Source organism: Lithobates pipiens, unplaced genomic scaffold (assembly GCF_037356315.1).
Source record: "Lithobates pipiens isolate NorthernLeopardFrog02 unplaced genomic scaffold, aLitPip1_a1.2 Scaffold_28, whole genome shotgun sequence".
Taxonomy (NCBI): domain Eukaryota; kingdom Metazoa; phylum Chordata; class Amphibia; order Anura; family Ranidae; genus Lithobates; species Lithobates pipiens.
The window spans coordinates 185,970,565-185,992,249 of NW_027507789.1; the positions used below are offsets into that span (position 1 = coordinate 185,970,565).

Consider the following 21,685-nt stretch of genomic DNA (forward strand, 5'->3'; position numbering starts at 1 on the left):
CTGCATTAAGTTTATATATTTAATTTGTGTACTAGTGGGTTTCATTGAGATTTTTCAGTTTTCACTTAAAATATATATGAATTGGCTTTTATATACACTTTAGACAGGTGGCCACTAAAGGTATGTCATTTTAAGCTAGCAAGATAAGACTGCCCGGGATAGGGAAGGGTTAAGCTCTGCATTGGGTTTTTAGGGTCCAGTCTTCCTGCTCCGTCTGTATAAATAAGGGGAAGGCCAGGCTCAAGGAGGCCTCTGGACATGACTGCATGGAAAGCAGGAAGGCCCAATCCACCATGACTGATGTAGCCCAAAGCAACCTTCATCTGCCATCCTTAGGGTATTCAACGGGAATGGACTTTGCCAATTATGAACTCACATCTGTACAGGTATGCCTGGACACCATGTTGTCAGAAGGACTGTGTTGCAGTTTATACTGGTCTGTTCAAGTTTTTTTGTAACATTTTGTTAACCCTTTCAAGCCTTGTCTGAAATCATTGAAAGAGGTAGACCATTGAAAGAGGAACCTGTGCTCAAGAGGAATGTACTGGCAAAGAAGGTCCACCGAACCCAAAGATCACACTAATGCCATGTACACACGATCAAACAATCCTGTGGAAAAGTCCGGCGGACTCGAGTCCGCTAGACAATCCGCCCATGTGTGGGCTTCGGCAGACTTTTTTTTCACCCAAAAGTCCGGCGGACTTAGAAAATAGTTTTGCGCCAAAAATACGGCCGTGTGTGCTAGTCCACCGTACTTTTGAAATGAACTGACTTTTCCCGCACGGAGAAAAGTCCGTTCATTTTGAGCGCGGCTCCAGGTAGCCGGGACTAGCGAGGGAAGCCTTGCTGGCCCTACGCCAAAAAAAAAAAAAAAAAAAAAACGGCGTGGGGGTCCTCCCCAGGTCCATATCAGACCCTTATCCGAGCACGCTACCGGGCTGGTCAGGAAAGGGGGTAGGGACGAGCAAGCGTGCCGCCCCCCCCCCCTGAGCCGTACCAGGCCACGTGCCCTCAACATGGGGGGGGTGATTTGGGGAAGGGGGGCCCGTGCTCGCTCGTCCCCACCCCCTTTCCCGACCGGCCAGGTAGCCTGCTTGGATAAGGGTCTGATATGGACCTAGGGGGGGACCCCCACATTGTTTTTTCGGTGTAGGGCTTCCCCTTTAAGTCCATACTAGGTCGGGGCCAGCAACGTGCCAATCTCGCCGCTGAAAGCAGCAACATTGACTTCCTTCGCTAGTCCCGGCTACCTGGAGCCGCGCTCAAAATGAATGGACTTTCCTCCGTGTGTGGGCAAATCCGTTCATTTCAAAAGTACGGCAGATAGTCCAGTGTGTGGCAGGTCCGCTCGTTCGGACAGTCCGGCGGACTTTACGGCGGTTTGTCCACCAGACTAAGTCCGCCGGATAGTCTGATCGTGTGTACGCGGCATTAGAAAAACAAGAATAGAGGGAGCAACAGCCTTGTGCAATCTTTTAGCGATAATTTTAATGTTGTAATAAAAACAGATATATACTCACAAAACAGCATCAACAGTAAAGCATATCTGTATCCATAATGTCCTGAAGACCTAATAACATAAGCAAGTCCCAGACGCAGGAAGACTATCTCCCCTCAAAATGCATCAGCCATTTTGATGGTCTTTCTGCATGTCTGTGATATCTCTCTAGAAAGACGACAGATATTATACATAATCTGTTTTTAATACAACATTAAAATTATCACAAGGGTAAATACCTGGCGTAGGCAACAGGTCCTCCGGTAGAGGGGATCAGTGCTCTAGATTCCTCCCCAATGATCGGTTCCCCCAAAAGTGTCTGGGACCGAACCCATCGTATGGAGACCCCAGGTGCTTAGGAGTTGGTTCAGGAGAGCAGGAGTTAACGATGTGCATGCATAAGGTCTGCGCTAGTGCATGGCGGAACCCCATTCTGCACTGGGCGTGAGGTGACAGATATGCTTGACTGGTGGAGAGGTCATGGGCTCAGCTCATACACACACACAGGCTGAATTGTAAGACTCTTAATAATTCAAAAGCTTTAGCTACATTGCATAACCAAGCGACAATGCATAGCTAAGCCACTACAAAATTAATTTTCTATGTCAGTGTTGTAGATTTCTGTGTCAACTGCCTACTTAGTCAGCATCATCACATTGCAGATTTATGTTCTTATGTTCATGCAGGTGACACAAAAGTTATGTAGCTAAACCAGAAAAACAAAAATGGAGAAATGGCTTTGTTTAGTAGCCAAGAAAGTCTCCATAGTGTAATTCGGCTTCATGCTTGGTGATCCATTTTTAATTAAGCCTACTGCAGGATAACACATCAAAGTTTGTAAATGATGCATAGCCCCCCAGATCAGTACATTCACACAATACAGTTGTTTTAGTAGAAAAATGGCTATAACCAGGGCTTTTTTTTTTTAGAATAGGTGCCGGAACTCCCCCTTTTAGGGGTTACCCATTGTCTTTGCCCCTACCTCTGAGCCCCAGTCCTTGGTTCCACCCCCTACCCACCTCCCACCACTTCCCCCTTTTAGAGAATAGAGAACCAAGTAACATTTGTGGTACTAAGTAAATTGTATGGAATTTGGTATTGATAACAAGAAAAGCAGTAAAATAGACCCCCCACAGCCAATAGACCCACCAACAATAGACCCCTCCCCCCGCAACAATGGACCACCTACAACAAAATACCACCCAGCAATAATAGACCCTTTAGCAGCCAGCTATAATAGACTGCTCCCTCAATAGTAGATCCCTCCCAGCGACAACTGACCCCCCAGCAACATAAGACCCATCCCAGCAACAATAGACCTCCCCAGCAACAATCAACCCTTCTGCAGAAATATATCCCCTCCAGCAACAATAGATCCACTAGCAGCCATATACACACTGTAGCACAACCCAGCACTCCTTGCCATTACATACATTCAGTAGTGGAGGTGCCGGAACTGCATTCCAGCTGAAAAAAAAATCCCTGGCTATAACAGCTTACCAATATCCTCAGGATATCCATCAGGCAAGGGTGGTCTCCAAGAAAATTCTGGCCAACCCAGAGATTCATTATTTTTAGCATTTTGCTCTTTCAACCAGTTAGTGACTGGCTCAAAGTATTCCATCAGAGGCCCAACGTCCATTTTGTTTGATCCAGTCATGTCATTTAGAACCTCCTGCCAAGTCTGGGAAGAACCTGTACGAAGGGCATTGCTAGGAGGAGGAGAAAAAAAAACAACAACACATTCCTCATTAGCGATAAGCAATACCATACTTATCAGAAGCATCAGAATAATGTACAAGACAGACAGGGATTTAAACCAGTAAAATACTAAGGTTTCAAACAGCCTTTAACATAATCCATGTATCTTGTAGTGTGCGCTTATTTTATGTATTTGTACACAGCTCTTATTTGCTGCCAATACTCTTATGCCGCATACACACGCCTGGACTTTCCGGCAGACTCGGTCCGAAAGGATTAGTCTGTCGGACAATCCGATCAAGTGTGGGCCAGTCCGATCATTTTTTGAAAAATAAAATCAGACGAACCTAGAAATAGAACAGGTTTCAAATGTATCAAACAGACTAAAACCGGGAAAACAGTTAGTCTGTGTGCTAGTCCGACAGACCAAATATGATGCAAGGGAAGCTATTGGCTACTGGCTATTGAACTTCCTTGTTTAGTCCCGTTTACATCATCACATTCAAAATGAATGGACTTTCGAACGGATTTAGTCCGTTCGTGTGTTGCCAAGTCCGTTCCTTCGGAAAGTCCGTCGGAACTCCGCTGAAAGTCCGTCAAGAAGACCGTCGGACCTAGTCTACCGGAAAGTCCGGTCGTGTGTACGTGGCATAATACATATCCTTATATTCAAACATCAAGTCTTTCTCCTTTAAGCTGCAGTTTTTCAGCTCCTGTATAAAACACACCAGACTTAAATATGAGAAGTTTTTGTTTTTTTTTTCATAAGTTTTATGTATTTTATCTCTGATGCCTTGCAGTTAACTTTAATGGTCCCCTCTGTTGGGCTGGAGATTCTTACCTTTCTGTGCAACCTCCCTCCATTTAGGAGCCTTGCAGTTGAGGTGCATCAGAAGTGTGAAAATGTTGTTTCCGTTATCAGGGGTGTGTATATGTGAATGCCTCATAATAACGTTCCAGCTTCCCTAATGTTTTTGATGGAGAGAGCTGGGAACTGAACATTCTCTGGTCTGCATATGTGCAGGCTTGGGAGCATAGCAAAACCAGAAGAGTTATTGGTTGCCAGAGGGACTTTTAAAGCAGGAGTTGCTGGTGCATTAATACCCAGGTAAATATGAGCAGGCAGCAAGCACCTAGGTTAGGTCTTATTTTAAATGCCAAATTGTCAGGTTTAACTGCAGTATACCTTTAAAGTGGATGTAAACCCACTCATCCTTTCTAAACTATTGCAATATTGGTTATCTAGAAGGATATACATTCCTCCTGCATGTATACTTATCTGTCAAATGTCTCCCCTCTGTCTGCTCCGAGACCCGAAAAACTGCAGATTTTGTGGGTGGTTCTGTTTTCCAGGGTTCAGTGGGTGGAGTCGTGATGTCAGTAGTCTCCCCGCCCACCTCTACAGTCCCCTTAACATGCATTTTCTCCTGTGTATTTCTTACACTGAACTTCTGCTATGATCACTCACATCCAGTCAAAACCCAAAAAAATCCCCACGACTTCAGCATGCCAAATCATGCTGAGATGTGGAACAGCCAATACCTGCAGAGCAGCAGAAGAAAGGAGTGGGGGGTGGGAATTAAAAAAAGAATGCATGTCTCTTAGGCTAGTGCACGAGGTATGTAAATTACCCGTCACTCACAGCAAGGGGGAGGATTCGACAGTTTCTCTGTCAAGATTCATCTCACTGAACAATAAAAAAATAAATAGGATTGCTCAGAGCTGGATTAACTCTTTGTGGCAAGTCTGGGCTGAAATGATAGGAAATCTTATATGCTACATTATGACATCAACGGGTTTACATCCACTTTGATGCAAAAAAACACAATTGCTTTCTACAGGTGAGCCAAGATATTCACACTGTTATCTGCCCAACATAGAAAAACAGTTCTAGGCCAGTGATGGCGAACCTTGGCACCCCAGATGTTTTGGAACTACATTTTCCATGATACTCCACTACACTGCAGTGTAGATGAGCATCATGGGAAATTTAGTTCCAAAACATCTGTGGTGCCAAGGTTCACCATCACTGTTCTAGGCTAAACTATAGTAGAGCCATGACGGTTTTCATGACAACCTCCTATACTCACCCAAGGAGTGCTCCTGCCTCTTTGGATTTGTAAATATCACATCTGTGCAGGGGGCCTGTGTGGTTGGCTGCTTTGCATAGTGCCTTGTGAAACTGGAACTGCAGTACAAAACTTACAAAGTATCTAAAATACAAAAACAAAGGTTAGCAGCAATGCCGTCATTCAGATATATTCACAAATAGGTACAGGAAAGCATGTTCTTTTGATTTGCATCACGTTTAAAGTAATGTCTAGATACTAATGTAGAAAAGAAATGTGTACAACATTTTGTAAAAACTTAAACTGTGCATCTTCAATATATTAAGGATGTATTTTGCTTCAATCTAAAAAAAACTGTCTTTTGCTTAGCGTGGGCACAGATCTTCACATAGGAAATGTAGAGGTGGCAGTACAGGTTATTTCATGCATGATATGTGCCAGCACTGAAACATGTTGTTACCTGATGTATGGGGTGTTGCCTGGAATGTGGTATTTTGCACCAGGATCAAATTCAACATCATTTCTGGGCACTGGAGGGCAGATACCTTGATACTTCGTCCTACACAACAACATTACACAACAACATTATAAGATAAAACACACAAAAGGGTTTACACTTGCACTCCTGCGTTTAGCTTTTCCAAAAGTGCTGGAATGTATACACAACATTTACATTTCCCAAATCACTAGATATTCTTGCTTTTAGCCACACTTCCATGCGTTTAGCTGCATTTGGATTATCTAATCTGATCCTAGATGCACAGAATTCTATTTTAGGCCCCTTTCACATAGGATTGATCTGCTCAGAGGAGTCCGCCAGCTCAGTGGGAGATTGCGCCATTAGCTGGCAGATGATAGGTCCGTCTCTGCTCACTGGGCAGGGAGGAACCTCTCAGAGCGCCGCTGATTTGTATGGGGAGATCGGACGAAAACGGGCAGCATCCGTTTTCATCAGATCTCATCCGATAAGATGGATGACGTGTCAGGTGTCAGCAGACACGTCTCCACTGACATCCGTCTGCCCATAGGAGTCAATGGGTGGCCCATTCGGATCCAAACGGACAAGCGGATCCGAGCGGGCTTATCTCGTGAAAGGGGCCTAAAACGCATCAAAACTTACTGTACCTAAAGAGAAAAATGCTCAGTGAAAAAAAAAAATAAAAAAAAAAAATCGGACCACTGAAAAATCATTACATGCATTTGTGTGTGTATAGAAATGTTCTTTAAATGCAGGTTTGGCACTGCCAGGTCTTATGGTGGCCAAATATGTAACAATCTGATCAAATGATTTTTTGCAGAATCACATTTGATAGATTTAAAGGATCTGCTACTGATGGTGTGGTGCCAGATACCACAGTATAACATCATAGGTCTAGTGAAGTCCATGCCTCAACAGGTTAATGTGGTTGTAAACCTCAGACATGAAATCTGAACAAAGCACATCATTTAGTTGTGCTATAGTTTTTACTTCACTCTAAAGCACCAAGTGTCATTTCTGTCTATTTTCTTCCTCTGCTGTCAGCATAAGTCCCTTATGGCAGGCTTTCATGACACCAAGTGGAAAAAGGTGACAGGGGAGGGATCAAGCCATGATTGACAGATATAGCTTTGTTCCTGTGTGCAGGGGGGGGGGGGGGTGTTCTCTCTTCAATCAGCTCTCAGAGTTTTTGTAGAGTAACTGCAGCTCTCCGCCCCCTGCTTTGCGAGTATGTGAAAAGTCCTTTTCATCCGAGTTTTACAAAGATGTACAAAACAAAATGGCTGCAAATGCACAGGTTAAAAAAAACAAAAAAAAACAAACATACGTAGGAGGATTTGTTTCACCTCTGTATATAAACGGAAGGATAGATAGTCACTTCACTGGCTATATGTAAGGGTTTACAACCACTTTAACGCTGTTTTGGTGGCAAATGGGGGACCTACTCTGTATTAGGTGGGTGGTAATAAAGTTATGGCCGATTGGTGTATGATTACTGAATTTTAACAATTGGTCTCGGTTTCCTCAATCTTTTTAGTATTTAAATTTTTCTTTCCTCCTCTGTCACTCTTGATTTTCCAACTTTTTTTTTTATCTGAACATTTTTCTCTACTCTACACAATCTGTCACAATTATATTCCTTTCTGCCTTTGCTTTAGACATCCGCTGTTTTTAGCTAATAAATAAGTACCCTCAAAAAAAAAAAAAAACCCATTCAACGTTTGGACAAAAACAGTGTCTTCATTTGCCCCAGTGTTTAGTGCATGCTTGTGCATGCAAAACAAAAGGGGTGCTGATGATTGTGCTTTCATTGTCTTAGGCTAGGTACCCATTAGTGCAGACGGTGAGGAGGCATGCGAACACACACACATACACACACCTTACCGCACCAGCAGAATAATCTCAATGCAGTTTAGGAGATGTGCAGGGCTACCATTAATCCCAATGACATCCCCACACACTGGGTTTGCAGGGATTTCCTCTCGCTTCCCATTTTGAATATGGGAATGGAGGCAAATCTCCCCAATGGGACACAGATGGCAAGAAAAACTATAACCCTCCCTTGCTCTATGAGAGGATAACACCAATCGCCATTACTAGTACACACACACACAAAAAAATAAAAAAATAAAAATAAAAAGCCATAAAAAAAAAATCCCATAGTTTGTAGACGCAATAACTTACCAAAAAATATGTAGCAGAATACATAATGGCCTAAACAGATGAAGAAATTCTATTTTTTTTTAATTCAATGTGTTTTTTTTTTTTTTTAAATTGTCGCTTTTTTGTTTATAGTGCAAAAAATAAAAACCATAGGAGGTGCTCAAATACCACCAGGAGAAAGCTCTAGCGTGACATTTTATTTGGGTACAGCGTCGCACAACCGTGCAATTTTCAGTTAAAGTAACGCAGTGCTGCCTCGCAAAAAATGACCTGGTCGTTAAGGGGGTGAAGCCTTCTGGGGCTGAAGTGGTTAATTAAAACAAATGCCTATTGAATACATTTATAGCCAATATGCAGCTATGGTATTTGTTTAGACAGAGGACAAAACAGCATAAATCTATAAACTATTTAAGGATAGGTTTAACATCACATATGCAATTTTACCATAAAAAAAATATATATTTTGGTATTATAACAATGTAATAAATGATTTGTTACTCAAAAATATGTAATTCTTAGAATTATTATGTACAGATTGTAAGATTTTCCACCTAAAAATTGTTCAGCCATCCCCATCAGATCACCCCCCACAGCCATCACCTTGTGTACCACCTTCCCCATTAGATTATAAGCTCCATGAGCAGGGGCCCTCCAAATTCTTCTGTATTAAAATTATACTGGTTCCCTATCAATTAAAAAAGTGCTGTGCAAACAGTTGGCACTATATAAATCCTGTACAATAATAATTTTAGCCATGAGGAAATGTAAAAAAAGCAACCGAAAAATCCAATGGGAATCTTCTACTGTAGACACTGAAACGTGTATTCATATGTTCCAAACAAGAATGAATACAAAAAGAAAAAAAAAACAGACAAAAAAAAAAAAAAAGGGTGCAATTTTAGAAAGATCCATTTACAACTGCAGTTCCACAATTTAATTAGCAAATTATTCATGCCCTCTATTAAATGTGAAAAAAACAGACAAAGTAGTGGGGAGGCACCCCATCTAAAAACATGATGTTGTATTGGAAAAAAAAGTCAGACTATTATTGAGGTAGTGGGGTAAATACAGTGAACGCTCAATTTGCGACAATTATATTCTGTAGAGGGATTAATGTTTTTAATTTTGAACTTTCACACTGCATATCAATATGTACCCTGCGAGAGGGTCATGTTTACCCGCACAGGGATGTACAGGTGTTCCCAGCATCCCCTTGCAGGCCCTCCCATTGATATCTACTTTGACACAAACATTGCACGGACACAGCCACGGATCCCAACCCCGAACACAGACCATGTGATTGTGCCCACTTTTCTTGTGTTGCCTCCCAAACCCTACCTGAGATTCCACCAGTCATAGTTGTATCGGCTGGCAGGAGTTCGCCCATTAAAAACATTCCACCTCCACTGGTCAATCAAGTAGCCAAATGGCAAGAAGGCAATCTTCTCCAAAGCCATCTTAAACAGGTAATTAATATCACTCTCTAAGAAAAACACATAAAATCATGTTAGTTTTAAATGTATATACATTATACACACACACACACAATCAATTTCTGATAAATTTGTGGAGTGTCTATATTTGTATAGCATTTTAAGGGGCAGATCAGGCAGGAACACTGGAGGAAATGTATGCAGCTGACTGGTCTTTGCAGGATTGCATTATGTGTTGCTGCATCAAGTTTTCTTTCAAAAACACATTAAAGAAGAACTCCACCCAAAAGGGGAAGTTCCGCTTTAAGGCCTTCTCCACCCTCTTCCTTAAATTACACTTTTTTTATGAGGAAGGAAGGAATGGAGGGGAGGAAGGAAGGAGAGGAAGGAGAGGAAGGGGAGGAAGGAGAGGAAGGAGAGGAAGGAGAGGAAGGGGAGGAAGGGGAGGAAGGGGAGGAAGGGGAGGAAGGAGAGGAAGGAGAGGAAGGGGAGGAAGGAGAGGAAGGGGAGGAAGGAGAGGAAGGGGAGGAAGGGGAGGAAGGGGAGGAAGGGGAGAAAGGAAGGGAGGGGAGGAAGGAAGGAAGGAAGGAAGGAAGGAAGGGGAGGAAGGAAGGAAGGAAGGAATGGAGGGGAGGAAGGAATGGAGGGGGAGGAAGGAAGGAAGGAAGGAAGGAAGGAAGGAAGGAAGGAAGGAAGGAAGGAAGGAAGGAAGGAAGGAAGGAAGGAAGGAAGGAAGGAAGGAAGGAAGGAAGGAAGGGGAGGGTACCTGGCTTTGACCTTACCTCCCTTCTCCCCGCAGTCATCTGGTACACATCACAGATCCCAGAAGACTGCGAGATCATTCGCAATGAGAAGTGCCCCAGAAGCAGGGGACTCCCCGCTGTGAAGTCGCAAGCCGTCACAGCCGGTTGCCAAAAAGTGAGATGCCAACGCTGGGGACACAAAATAGAGAGAATGGCCAGCTCCCCCGTCTTGCACATCGCTGGATCCTGGGACAGGCGAGTATTAAAAAAAGTCAACCGCTACAGTTTTTGTAGCTGCTGGCTTTTAACATTAAAATGGACTTTTGATGTTTTTTTTTGACACAGCAGTGTCAAAGATCTTTTATATAAATGAAGCGAACATAACTTATAAAACAAAAAAATAAAAATAAAAAAAATCACTGAAAGGACATGTAGCTGTAGAACATTTTATTTTTATATAAAAGCATGTAGATTAAGTACATCCTGGATAAATAGGAAAAAAAAAAAAAAAAAAAAGATGGCAGTAGCTTTGCTAGCACCCCAGACCCCAGGGGCACAGGAAGCAATGACCTCCCATGCACACCTCTTGTAGATACAGTCCATGCTACACCACATCAGCAAACTTAAACTCTGTAAATGTGGAAAGGAAATCATATTTCATTAGGAGGTTATGATAAAACAACTCACCCGGATCTTCTGTGATATCAGTAAGCAGGCCAATCGTTTTTAGATGTCCTGGGGTGGACACGGAGAGAGACAGCACATCTCCTATAGCCTCATGGAAACCTGGATTAGCTCCTCGGCGGAACGAGACTGGCTGGTCTTTATATTGCAGGTAATACTCCACATGTCCCATCTCATGGTGGACAGTGAACAGTTGCTCCATGGTTACCGTGGTACACTGCTTGATCCTATGGACAGGAGAAAAGTTTGTTGCAGCGATTTAGATTAATACAAGCCTAGGAATGTTAAAATGTTCTCTGTTGTAAATCTTCATTATGCTTAGTTGCACCTGGAGTCTAAAAAAAAAAATTCAAGCCCACACATACTATTAGTGCTCATGCACACGGACGTTTTAAAAAACTGGCTGCAAAGCTAGCTCCGATGCCTGGAAAAATTGTTGTTAAAAACGTGATTTTTACCGCGTTTTGCATTGGCGTTTTTGCACGTTTTTTAGCGTTAGCGTTAAGTAGCGTTTTTTAAGAAACACATCTCTTGGCTATAGCACTCAGAAAACAAAGAAAATATGTTGCGCGTTTATGCGCGTTTTCCCGCGATTCGCGTTTTTACAGCTCTAGTTCCACGCCACGGAACGCACTGGTCCTGGGTTTTTTTTACAGCTTAAAAATGCCTATGCCATTTGCAGCTCAAAAACGCCTAGGTGGGCATGAAGCCATAGACTAACATGGACAGCCGTTTTTAAGCTGCAAAAAAAGCTCAAAAAAGTGGCTTTAAAAACGTCCGTGTGCATGAGGCCTTATAGGTACTTGGAGAGCATTGCAAATCACTGCTGTATACAAGTAAAATATACCCAGGTGTTCTGTGCTGTAGTAACTAGTCAAATGAAGAAAATGCAGATACTGCCACAATCACTATATTTAGCCAACCAACATTTACCTACAATGGCTGCAACAGGAGAGCCACTGATCACAAATTTAGCATCACATACTGATCAATAACTTTAAGATCTGCAGCCTTCCATTTAACTACATGATGCCAGCTTACAGCAAAGCGTACATGCAAAATTGGACAATGTAATTTTTATATATATATATATATATATATATATATATATATATATATATATATATATATATATATATATATATATATATATTTTTTTTTTTTTACGGTAAACTGCTTAAGATTACGTGGTCCTACAAACACCAGGGGGATAGACTTTCTTGTTGCCTGCCAATTGTATGTGGTCAGGTTAGATTCGGTGCAAGAAGTTTTTATTAAGGGACTCAAGAAAAGCACTACTCCCTGTAGCCAACTGGATTCCTGGAAAGAGATTCAGATCTTCGCTTAAGTAAATCATAATTTATTGAAAAATCTTACCTCACAATGGCCCAATATAAAAACAGAGCCATCCTGGCTTTCTGCAGGGAACATAGTGCAGTGCTTGACATATACAATAACTCCTATAGGTGTTGACTCACCTGAAGTCTTTTCTGTTGTAGAAGTCCCATGCAGAGGCATGACACACCACTTCCCGACCATCTGCAGGCTTCTCCAGCATAGACTTCTCCCAGAACTCTGGTGGCATCTCCAACAGACCCAGAGAAGTGAAGAATTCTTCTGAGACCTTAAACATGTGGGTGGCGTTCCAGCCCTACATAGAGTGTGAAAAAAATAAATAAAAAATCACCACATATTTCTATCTGTAAACAGCAGCAAATGTTCATGCAGTATTTTCCATATTGGAATAAAGGCAGGGTTTGATCCTCTGCTGAGTTTATTGCTTGTGATCTCCACTACTACACAGCTGAGATAGTCAGGGCTCTGCTATAGGCAGACATTTTTGGTTTCTGCCTCAGGAATGCACTTTGCGCTAATATATATATATATATATATATATATATATATATATATATATATATATACACATACATATATATACATATATATATACACACACACACACACACACACACACACACACACATATATATATATATATATACACATACATACATATATATATATATATATATATATATATATATATATATATATATATATATACACACACATATATACACACATACATACATACATACACACACATATATATACACATACACTATATATACAAAGAAGGATGCTCTTCCAGTATGATGCTAATCAGATGTCCAGCTACCTGATGACGCAGAGCTGACAGGATAGATCTAGAACACTTAAATCAGGAAATAGTGGCGACATTGTGGCACAGCTGTCTGAACCACAAAAACTAGCTCAACAGAATTACAAACCCTGTGGCATGTGGAACATTTTCCACACACACATTTAACCAAGTCTGCTTGAAGATCAGCTTTACTGGAAATCCCCTTATTAACTTATTAACACACCACTTAAGCTTGTTTACCTTTTCCCTCATAGTGTTGGTTACATCCACGTTGGTCTTGTCAGGGAAGGGAATCATCATGTCATAGATATTATTCCAAGTTTGTGACCACATGTTACCTGTAGAAATTGACACCAATCAGTCAACACATAAAGCAGCCTAGGCCAGGGGTCAGCAACCTTTTTCCACTTAAGGGCCGGATTCAATGTGAATGCATGGCGGGCCGCATTCACCTGCTAATAAAGGATAATAATCTGGCCCTTTTATATTCCACAGCCCCCCCTGCATATTATACAGCCTCCCACCCACGTTCTGCTTTAAAATTGCATGCGCTCGTCGAATAGCGACAAACTACAGTACTTAATCTCCATAGGCGACGCTTTAAAAATATTTCTACAGGTTACCAGTTTAGAGTTACGGAGGTCCAGTGCTAGAATTATAGCTCTAACAATTGCGCCGATACCTCAAATGTGTGGTTTGAACTCTGTTTACATTTGCAGTCAAGATTTATGTATGCGTTGTTTGCTTCTGCGTGCGAGCATGGAAGGATGGGGCGCTTTAAAAAAAATAAAAAAAATAAAAAAAATAAAAAAAATAAAAAGAAAAAAAAAATGTATTCAAATTTATTTTTTTATTTTTACACTGTCCCTTTAATAAAAAAAAAAAAAAAATTATTCCTTCTGGCAGCAATAAAAGTGATATTTTTTTTTTTTTATTATTAAAGGGACAGTGTAAAAATAAAAAAAATTAATTTGAATACATTTTTATTTTTTATTTTTTTTATTTTATTTTTTTTAAAGCGCCCCATCCATAAAGATTTACTGTCGCTGCCTATTACTGTCAAAAGGGATGTTTATATTCCTTCTGGCAGCAATAAAAGTGATAAACATCCCTTTTGACAGTAATAGGCAGCGACAGTAAATCTTTATGGATGGGGCGCTTTAAAAAAAATAAAAGAAAAAAAAAATGTATTCAAATTTATTTATTTTTTTTATTTTTACACTGTCCCTTTAATAAAAATAAAAATAAAAATTATCACTTTTATTGCTGCCAGAAGGAATATAAACATCCCTTTTGACAGTAATAGGCAGCGACAGTAAATCTTTATGGAGGGAGCTGAGATCTGCAAGACCCCAAATCCCTCCTTGGCATTTAAAAGCACTCAAAATACCAAGTTTGGCCGTTTTGAATACTGTCATTTTTTATTTATTTAGATTTTTCAAATCTGGCGCCTTCAAGTCTTCTGTAAACTGAAGTGATGTCATGAGGTTGCTTCCAGCTTCGTTGGGGTCTCCAGCCAGCCAGCAGGCGCGTTATCCCAAGAAAGCCAACCAAGATTAAAATGTAGGCTGGTGCCTCTGCAGGGTGCCAACCAGGGCCGGGACAAGGGGTGGGCAGGAGGGGAGGCTGCCCTGGGCACTGTGGTATCATGTGAGGCAGGGGGGGGCACCACAAGGAAAATGGGGGGGAGGGGATTTGTGTTGGAAAGGGGGATTTGGGGGGGCAGCAGGATTGTGGGGGGGAGATGATTTGTGCTAGGAGGGATAATTGGGGCGCTTTGTGCTGGAAGGAGGGATTTGCAGTGGGGTTATTGGGAGGGGCAATTTTAGGGGTAGATATGTGCTAGGAGGAGTGATTTTTGGGGGGGGGGCATTTGGGGAGGTAATATTTGTGCTGGGAGGGGGGGGGATTTCAGCAGGGGAACATATTTGCACTGGAAGGAGGGGGAATTTATGCTGGGGGGGGGGGTGGAGGGGTGAAAGATTAGTGCTCAGTTGTTTTTTTTGGGGGGGGGGGATTTTTGGTGACACATAATGCTCATACACATTGGGGGCGGGGGGCGCAGTTTGGCGTGTTTGCCCTGGGCTCTGGATGACCTTATCCCGGCACTGGTGCCAACCCCTGGCCCAAGGCAAGTCAGCATAAAATAGCATTTTACTATTGGTTTATACAACCTTTTGTCTCCATTACGTATCTGTATTTAGATCTACCCGAGTTTGGTGCACAAGTCGCTGGCAGAACCAAAAAAGTGTCACAAATGTTAATGTATTGTGCCAAATGCATGAAGCAAGTCAGAAAAGTGGCACAGCAGCGGGTAACCTTCCGCTGATCTCAATGTACCAGATGCAGCATCTCTGAAGAGACTGGAGTATCTCTAGGCAAACAGAGAAGAACAGCAGTGTGCAATCTGAGTAGTATATCAACAGATTTATGGTGGTGAAAAGACTGGCAACTCCTATTGTGACAGTTAAAATTATGCTAAACTAAGTGCAGCAGTAATAGTACTGAGAAATAATAGTAAATTAGTCTTCCTTCTTACTCTTCCTAAAATTTACAGCCTAGAAAATTCGTGTCAGGCTGGATGACAGCATAGATGGGCCCTCTGCCATCTTGTTGTTTTCCACTTCCTCATGGCACAATTTGAGTTGCAATTTGTCTTTTCACCACAATAAATCTGTTAACATACTACACTCAGATTGCGCAAAGCGGAAGGGGTGCAGGAGTAAACAGGGAACACTACTATGTAATAATTAGGTTGTCATTAGATTAGTCTCATCCTGTGCCCACTTATATCAAGTGTCCTTTTCAGAGCCCCAACAGAAATCCTTTACAGCAGGATCCCCATCAGAGCCCAATCTTGAATCACGATCCTCAGTACCCCTTACATCAATTGTCCCAAACAGACTGCATCATGGATCAGTGAATGCAATCCCAGAGACCCGAGTACAACCAAAACCTTGGGGGGAGCAGCCCAGCACCCCTCTAGGCCTAGGCTTGATCTGATATGTCTGTCCCACACCTAGTGTCTTGAAACCTCTCCTTTATACTTCTCAGGTGCAGGACCAAGAACAAATCCCTCAGTCTATAGTTAGGGGGGGGGGGCATACTAATAACGCATGCAGGTACGTTTTCTAATTACAATAAACAGCAATCTGGTTGCTATAGGCATCATATATTTTGCACTAGGTTATGGAATACAAAAAAAATTAACAAAAAACACACACACACACCCCTTAGGAAACACTTACAAAACCCATAGGGTCCCCTTGTATCTATTTGTCATCATTTGTGTCAGTAAACTCACCTACGAGATGTGCAGGAATTGGGCCTTGTAGGTTTACGTATTTTTCCCCATATCTCTCATACAGTTTTCGGCGAACAAAGGCATGGAGATTGAGGTATAGGGGCTCCAGGTGCTGATAGAGCTGCTCCAGGTCATTCTCAAAAGTGTCTGCGTTGTACCAAGAACGCCACCATGCTCCTGTGTCTGCGAATCCTGTAGAAAAAAAAGAGCTAACATTACTTAAGCCAACATACAACATTTGAGGGTTCCAAACCAAGCATCACTTTTTTTTTTTTTTACAACAGCAGGGCATTGCACATCAGCTCCACTAGAGGGAAACAGTCAACCAGAAATTCTGACATTCTAGAATCTAGATCATGTGTTATAAAAACGGACAGATGCCGCACTGTGTACTAGTTTTATACTACCCAATAGCTTTATCTTTTACTAGTTTTATACTACCCAATAGCTTTATACTACCTAATATCTTATCTTTACTGCCATTTACTAGCACTTGTGGTAGCAACCTATTTACAACAAAATATACAGCATGTTAGTGCTGAAATTATGTTATATATACACAAAAAAAAAATTAAAAAAATGATATATATCTCACACACTATAATATATCTGTGGGATATAAAACAAAGACTGATACATTACCCCCCCCCCCCCCCCCCCCTTAAGAGTGCTTGGAAAAGGAGTCCCAACGACCTAGCAGAATTAGCAACTTCTATCACTACCCATAGACTAAGGTGTGAAATAGTTATATCCTTCTCGTTGCACCAGTGTTTGTCTGTTAAAAAAAGTTTTATACTAGTACAGCAAGGATGTTATTTTGTATGAGGCATCCATTCTGTAATGCCAACAACAGCACATACGCACCATCATATCATTGCTAGTGCAATAGGAATGGACCAAAGTACACACAGATAAATGATAAACACGTAATCCTGACAAACTTTTACTAAGTTGGAGAATGGAATGTAGCAAGGACAAAATGCAAGAGTACAGTGAGGATGTTAAGTCATAAAATGGAACATAAAAAAAAAAAAAAAAAAAAAAAAGTTAGGCAAGGTCAGGGGTAAAGGATCACTAAAGAGTGGTAAACAAGTGTATGCCACTGCTCATTGCGCCGTTATGTAAGCTTTTGGATATACAGGACCACCAGGGCAGTCTTTAAAGGCAGGGCAAAAGGAGCAGCAGCCCTGGGCCCAGTCATTGTTTTTGGGCCCAAAGCAGCTGCCTCATACTTGCCAACTATCCCAGTTTAAATTCCCTTGTAGTTTTAGTCCTGTGCTGTGTCCTGATATCTCAGTGTGAAGTGCTGCTACCAATGCTGCCCAGCTCTGCCCTATTGTTGTGTACAGATGACTCACCTGCAGGCCCTGTGTTTACATGTAAATAACCGGCATTCATATGCAAATACTTGCTTCCGGTGGCATAGATATGCAAATAAAGGTTGCATTCATATGTATAGCATGCCCCCTGCAGTGAGGAGATGATGTGCTGTAACCTCTAGCAACCAGTGAGCAGTATTACTGTACATTAATCTCTAGCAACCAATCTATAAGCAGAAATCATGTGCTGTAACATCTAGCAACTAATCAGTGAGCCGTAATGTGTGCTGTAACCTCTAGCTACCAGTCAGCGGTAATGATACAATGTAACCTCTGGCAACTAATTGCAAACGCTGCCTGATCTGATACAGTGAACTGATTTTAAGTCTAGCTGTCAGTTTATGTCTCAGAGCAGGTGGAGAGCGAAATTGTATTGGGGGGGGGGGACCCCCAAGAAAATGTTTGCCTGGGGTCCAATCAATATTAAAGATGACCCTGATGACCACAGTAAGACTAGCCATACACCCATAGATTTCTTCATGAACACCACAAATGGTGGAATCCCTGCTGCCAGCTAATGTATTCAGGCAGCCGCAGCACCCATGCCTACTTAAAGCCCAAACAGTGATTATAGCCGTTGGGCTGCAGTCATTGTTCAGGAATCTTTTTCAGTCACATTTTGTTGAGCCAGAGGGTGCCAATTAAGCCACCCATGGCTTGAACGTTGTCAAATTCTTGTTGAATTCAAGGATTCGGTGGCCAGCTTTATTGCATTTATTCATTTAGGCAGAGGGAGGTCAATGGCATACATCAGTTTGGAATAAATATATATATATATATATATATATATATATATATACACATACACACACACACACACACACACACACACACACACACACACACACACACACACACACACACACACACACACACACACACACACACCCCGCCAGATTTTAGGAAAAGGTCATGTTGGAAGGGATTAAAAAGTTTTAGAGTCAGCAAACGAAAATAGCAAGTACTACTGCCGTGCCACTAGAAAGACTACCGTCTGTGTGGTGTGATTATTAACTTATACACGGGCAAAACAAATTCTCTAGTTTCTACCAGGGCTCCAACCTTTAGAATTTCTTACCAGGCACCCCCTGCAGCTTTTCAGGTGTCAGGTCACTTCTAGAACTACAGAAATAGCCTGGGAATGGGTCACTTCAGTTAGAGCACAGCCAGGTGCTCAAGAAGACACGAAGAAAAATAATAGGACTTGTACACAAATAATTTCATCTAAAAAACAGTTTATAGTTTCTTTAAACCTATAAAAAGTCTCCACTAGCAACCAAATTACAGAGGCTGCAATAACACTCACTACACTAAGTTGTCACTTACCATCCAGTCTGTAAGCCTTGTTACTGAGCTGCACAAACTGTGCATATTTTTCACGTAGAGGTTTTCCAGCAGAGTTATGCCAGCCTTCCCAGGCATACAGTAACTTCTTGTAGCTGCGTGAAGTTGCCATGATCTCAGTAAGTTCTAAAACAAGTAAAAATCATTTATCAGAAAAAAATTATATAATTTTTTTTTTTGGAGATAGGATAGAAAAAAAATAATATATATATATATAATTTTTTTTTTTTTTATGATATAATATAATGCAGTCGGTCACAAATCTTAACACAGCAGTCTATATTGTTCCTTGTGTAACAGTGTCTATTTTCTTGCTGATCCTACAGTTATTTTTCAAATAATTTTTCAAATTCATTTAACAGACTAAACTGTGCAGCAAAAGGGGAAGTTTGAGGGGTTGAGAGAAATCATTTGGGAATTCCCTTCATCCATCTGATATGTGTAGGTGGAGGAAATCGGTTAGCTTTATTTAGTTTAGAACGAAAAAAAAAAAAAAAACCCCACAAAAAACACAAAAAGTCTATGGTCAGTTTAACGATACCTTCTCCAGACATTGCTACTAAAAAGGCTTCTTCGTTGCCCCTCCCTAAAAAGAGGAGCTACCCTAAAGCTGACCATAGACAGATTAAGCCCATTGGCCACAGCGGGCCCTTCTGACATGTCAAATCACCAGCTATTGCCGGCAACGTCCTAACCGGTGCGATGCCGACTTTGCAGTGCCCCACTGGTTCCCAATAGTAGTTCCTGTACTACTTTTGGCAACTTCAGGTGCAATTTGAATAGACATCTGTACATGGACCTGCACAGATGTTTGTAAAATCACCCTCCAAAGTCAGAATGCATTGCCGGTTTGAAAATTGTGCAAGTTCAGCTGAACTCACACGATTTCTAACCCGCCCTCAATGTGAACCAGGGCTGAATCTCAGTTTGTTCAGCAGGGACTGGCCAAGATTCAAACCATTTATGAGGAGGCTGATTGTACCAAAGTCGATCCATTGACCGACCTGGGTACAACCAGCATGTCAAATTTTTAGCATTGTTACTGCTAGTAGCTATAGCCACTAGCAATTGTGTTCTCCCAGTAGGAACGGCACTGCACGCACCCCCACCCTTACACTAGGAGAACACTGAGAGGGATTTCCCCCCCATCAACACAGACAGCAGTGATTTTCTTTCCTGCAACCATGAACAAAATAAAAAATAATATAAAAGCGCATAATCTATGGCCTGCCTAAGCCAGAAGTGTGTTGATCACTAGGTGAAGATAAAAGAAAAAAAATGCAGCCACATCTAAGGATTGATAAGCAATGCATTACATATTTGTTTTTGGGTTTACACTTTCTGCCAGCCACATGGGTGGAATGCAAACCCTGAGAAAGTTGTGAAGACCAAGGATCTTGTGGAATGTTATGGTAGGTTTAATCACTTGTGTTACAATCTTGCTCATGTTCCAGTCTTCACTTTGTGAAAAAATGCTGCCAAGCACAACTAGGCTATAAATCCTACATTTGAACTTTTTTTCTGCATGTGACCCCCCATGAAACATTCTCATTCTGCTCGGAAAAAAAAAAAGAAAAAAAAAAAAAAGAAGGGGGAAGAAGTCAGCTGCTTATCCCAACTACAAATTTTGTACTGCAAATTGTTAAAAGGGTAAAGGAAACAAAAAGGCAGAACATTTCTTATAATGGCATATTGGGTACCATCATTGGGTACCTTTATTGCAAAATTTGTTTTTTCCAGGTTCTAGCTAGAATTTGCTGTAAAATCTGTATTTCTATGTGCAGATTTAGACCCATGTGAAGCTCCACGACTGCTGCGCTTTCACTTTGCCTTTAAAACCTAGACATTAAAATTTTGCAAGATGATACCACCAGAAAGCCCTGTAAACAACCCCCAATAATAAAAAAATTAAAAAAATAAAATAAAAAACATGTCTGCGTTATAAGTAAAAGTCATTACAGAATTTATAGGTCCATAGGTGAAGTGCATGGAGGACTCTGGAGCTTAAGTGGTTTTGAGAAGTAAACAATTCATACCTGGTTCCAGTGACCAGCAGTTTGCGGTTTGGCCGGGAGGGCACACTTTGGCTGTTGAATAGATTCTGTCCATGTCGCTGAGAATTGTATTGTACTGTGGGAAAAAGCTTTTAAATGTTACAATGAAACTAATACATTTAGAAAAGCCAAGCAAAAAAAAAAAAAGGTTTACTTTTCCATAAAACGCAATAAAAAGCAATGAACAGTCTAATGGAAAAGCGAGTAATGGTTGAGGATTCCTGTGTTTCGCATAGTACAGTGGAATGGAGGTTGAAAGTTCAACTCCACATAAAACAAACTGGTTTTGGATGGGCACAGAGGGTTAAATCAATCTTTAGTTATTATGGTGGTCAATCCCCCACCCTCTATTTTGTGCCACATTCTGTTCATGAAATGCATACAAGTGCAGTTCTCTCTGGATTATTCTGTTAAAGATAAATCATCAATATCTGCCCCCATATCTAGATATTATAATGGCTTAGAAGGTCCCCTTCGATTTGGGCAGTGATGGCAAACCTTGGCACTCCAGATGTTTTGGAATTACATTTCCCATGATGCTCACCTACACTGCAGAGTGCATGAGCATTATGGGAAATGTAGTTACAAAACATCTGGGGTGCCAAGGTTCGCCATCACTGGAATAGGGTGTTTATTTAGGGTAGGAAGAGTTTTTCCAGCATGCTTTGGAA

At 41.4% G+C, this 21,685-nt stretch overlaps 1 protein-coding gene across 1 annotated transcript in view; it reads right to left on the bottom strand.

Moving 5' to 3' along the window:
• The window catches only part of ACE (angiotensin I converting enzyme), a 65,343-nt gene that overhangs the window by 19,542 nt on the left and 24,116 nt on the right, over nucleotides 1-21,685 (bottom strand). Inside the window, exons 3-12 of the mRNA XM_077460123.1 lie at nucleotides 20,997-21,090; nucleotides 18,943-19,086; nucleotides 16,238-16,429; nucleotides 13,174-13,271; nucleotides 12,248-12,420; nucleotides 10,773-10,996; nucleotides 9,248-9,392; nucleotides 5,729-5,827; nucleotides 5,290-5,412; nucleotides 2,999-3,210 (exon numbers count right to left, since the gene is read on the bottom strand). Of these exons, the coding sequence (XP_077316249.1) occupies nucleotides 2,999-3,210; nucleotides 5,290-5,412; nucleotides 5,729-5,827; nucleotides 9,248-9,392; nucleotides 10,773-10,996; nucleotides 12,248-12,420; nucleotides 13,174-13,271; nucleotides 16,238-16,429; nucleotides 18,943-19,086; nucleotides 20,997-21,090 (1,504 nt within the window). The remainder of the gene's footprint in view (nucleotides 1-2,998; nucleotides 3,211-5,289; nucleotides 5,413-5,728; nucleotides 5,828-9,247; nucleotides 9,393-10,772; nucleotides 10,997-12,247; nucleotides 12,421-13,173; nucleotides 13,272-16,237; nucleotides 16,430-18,942; nucleotides 19,087-20,996; nucleotides 21,091-21,685) is intronic.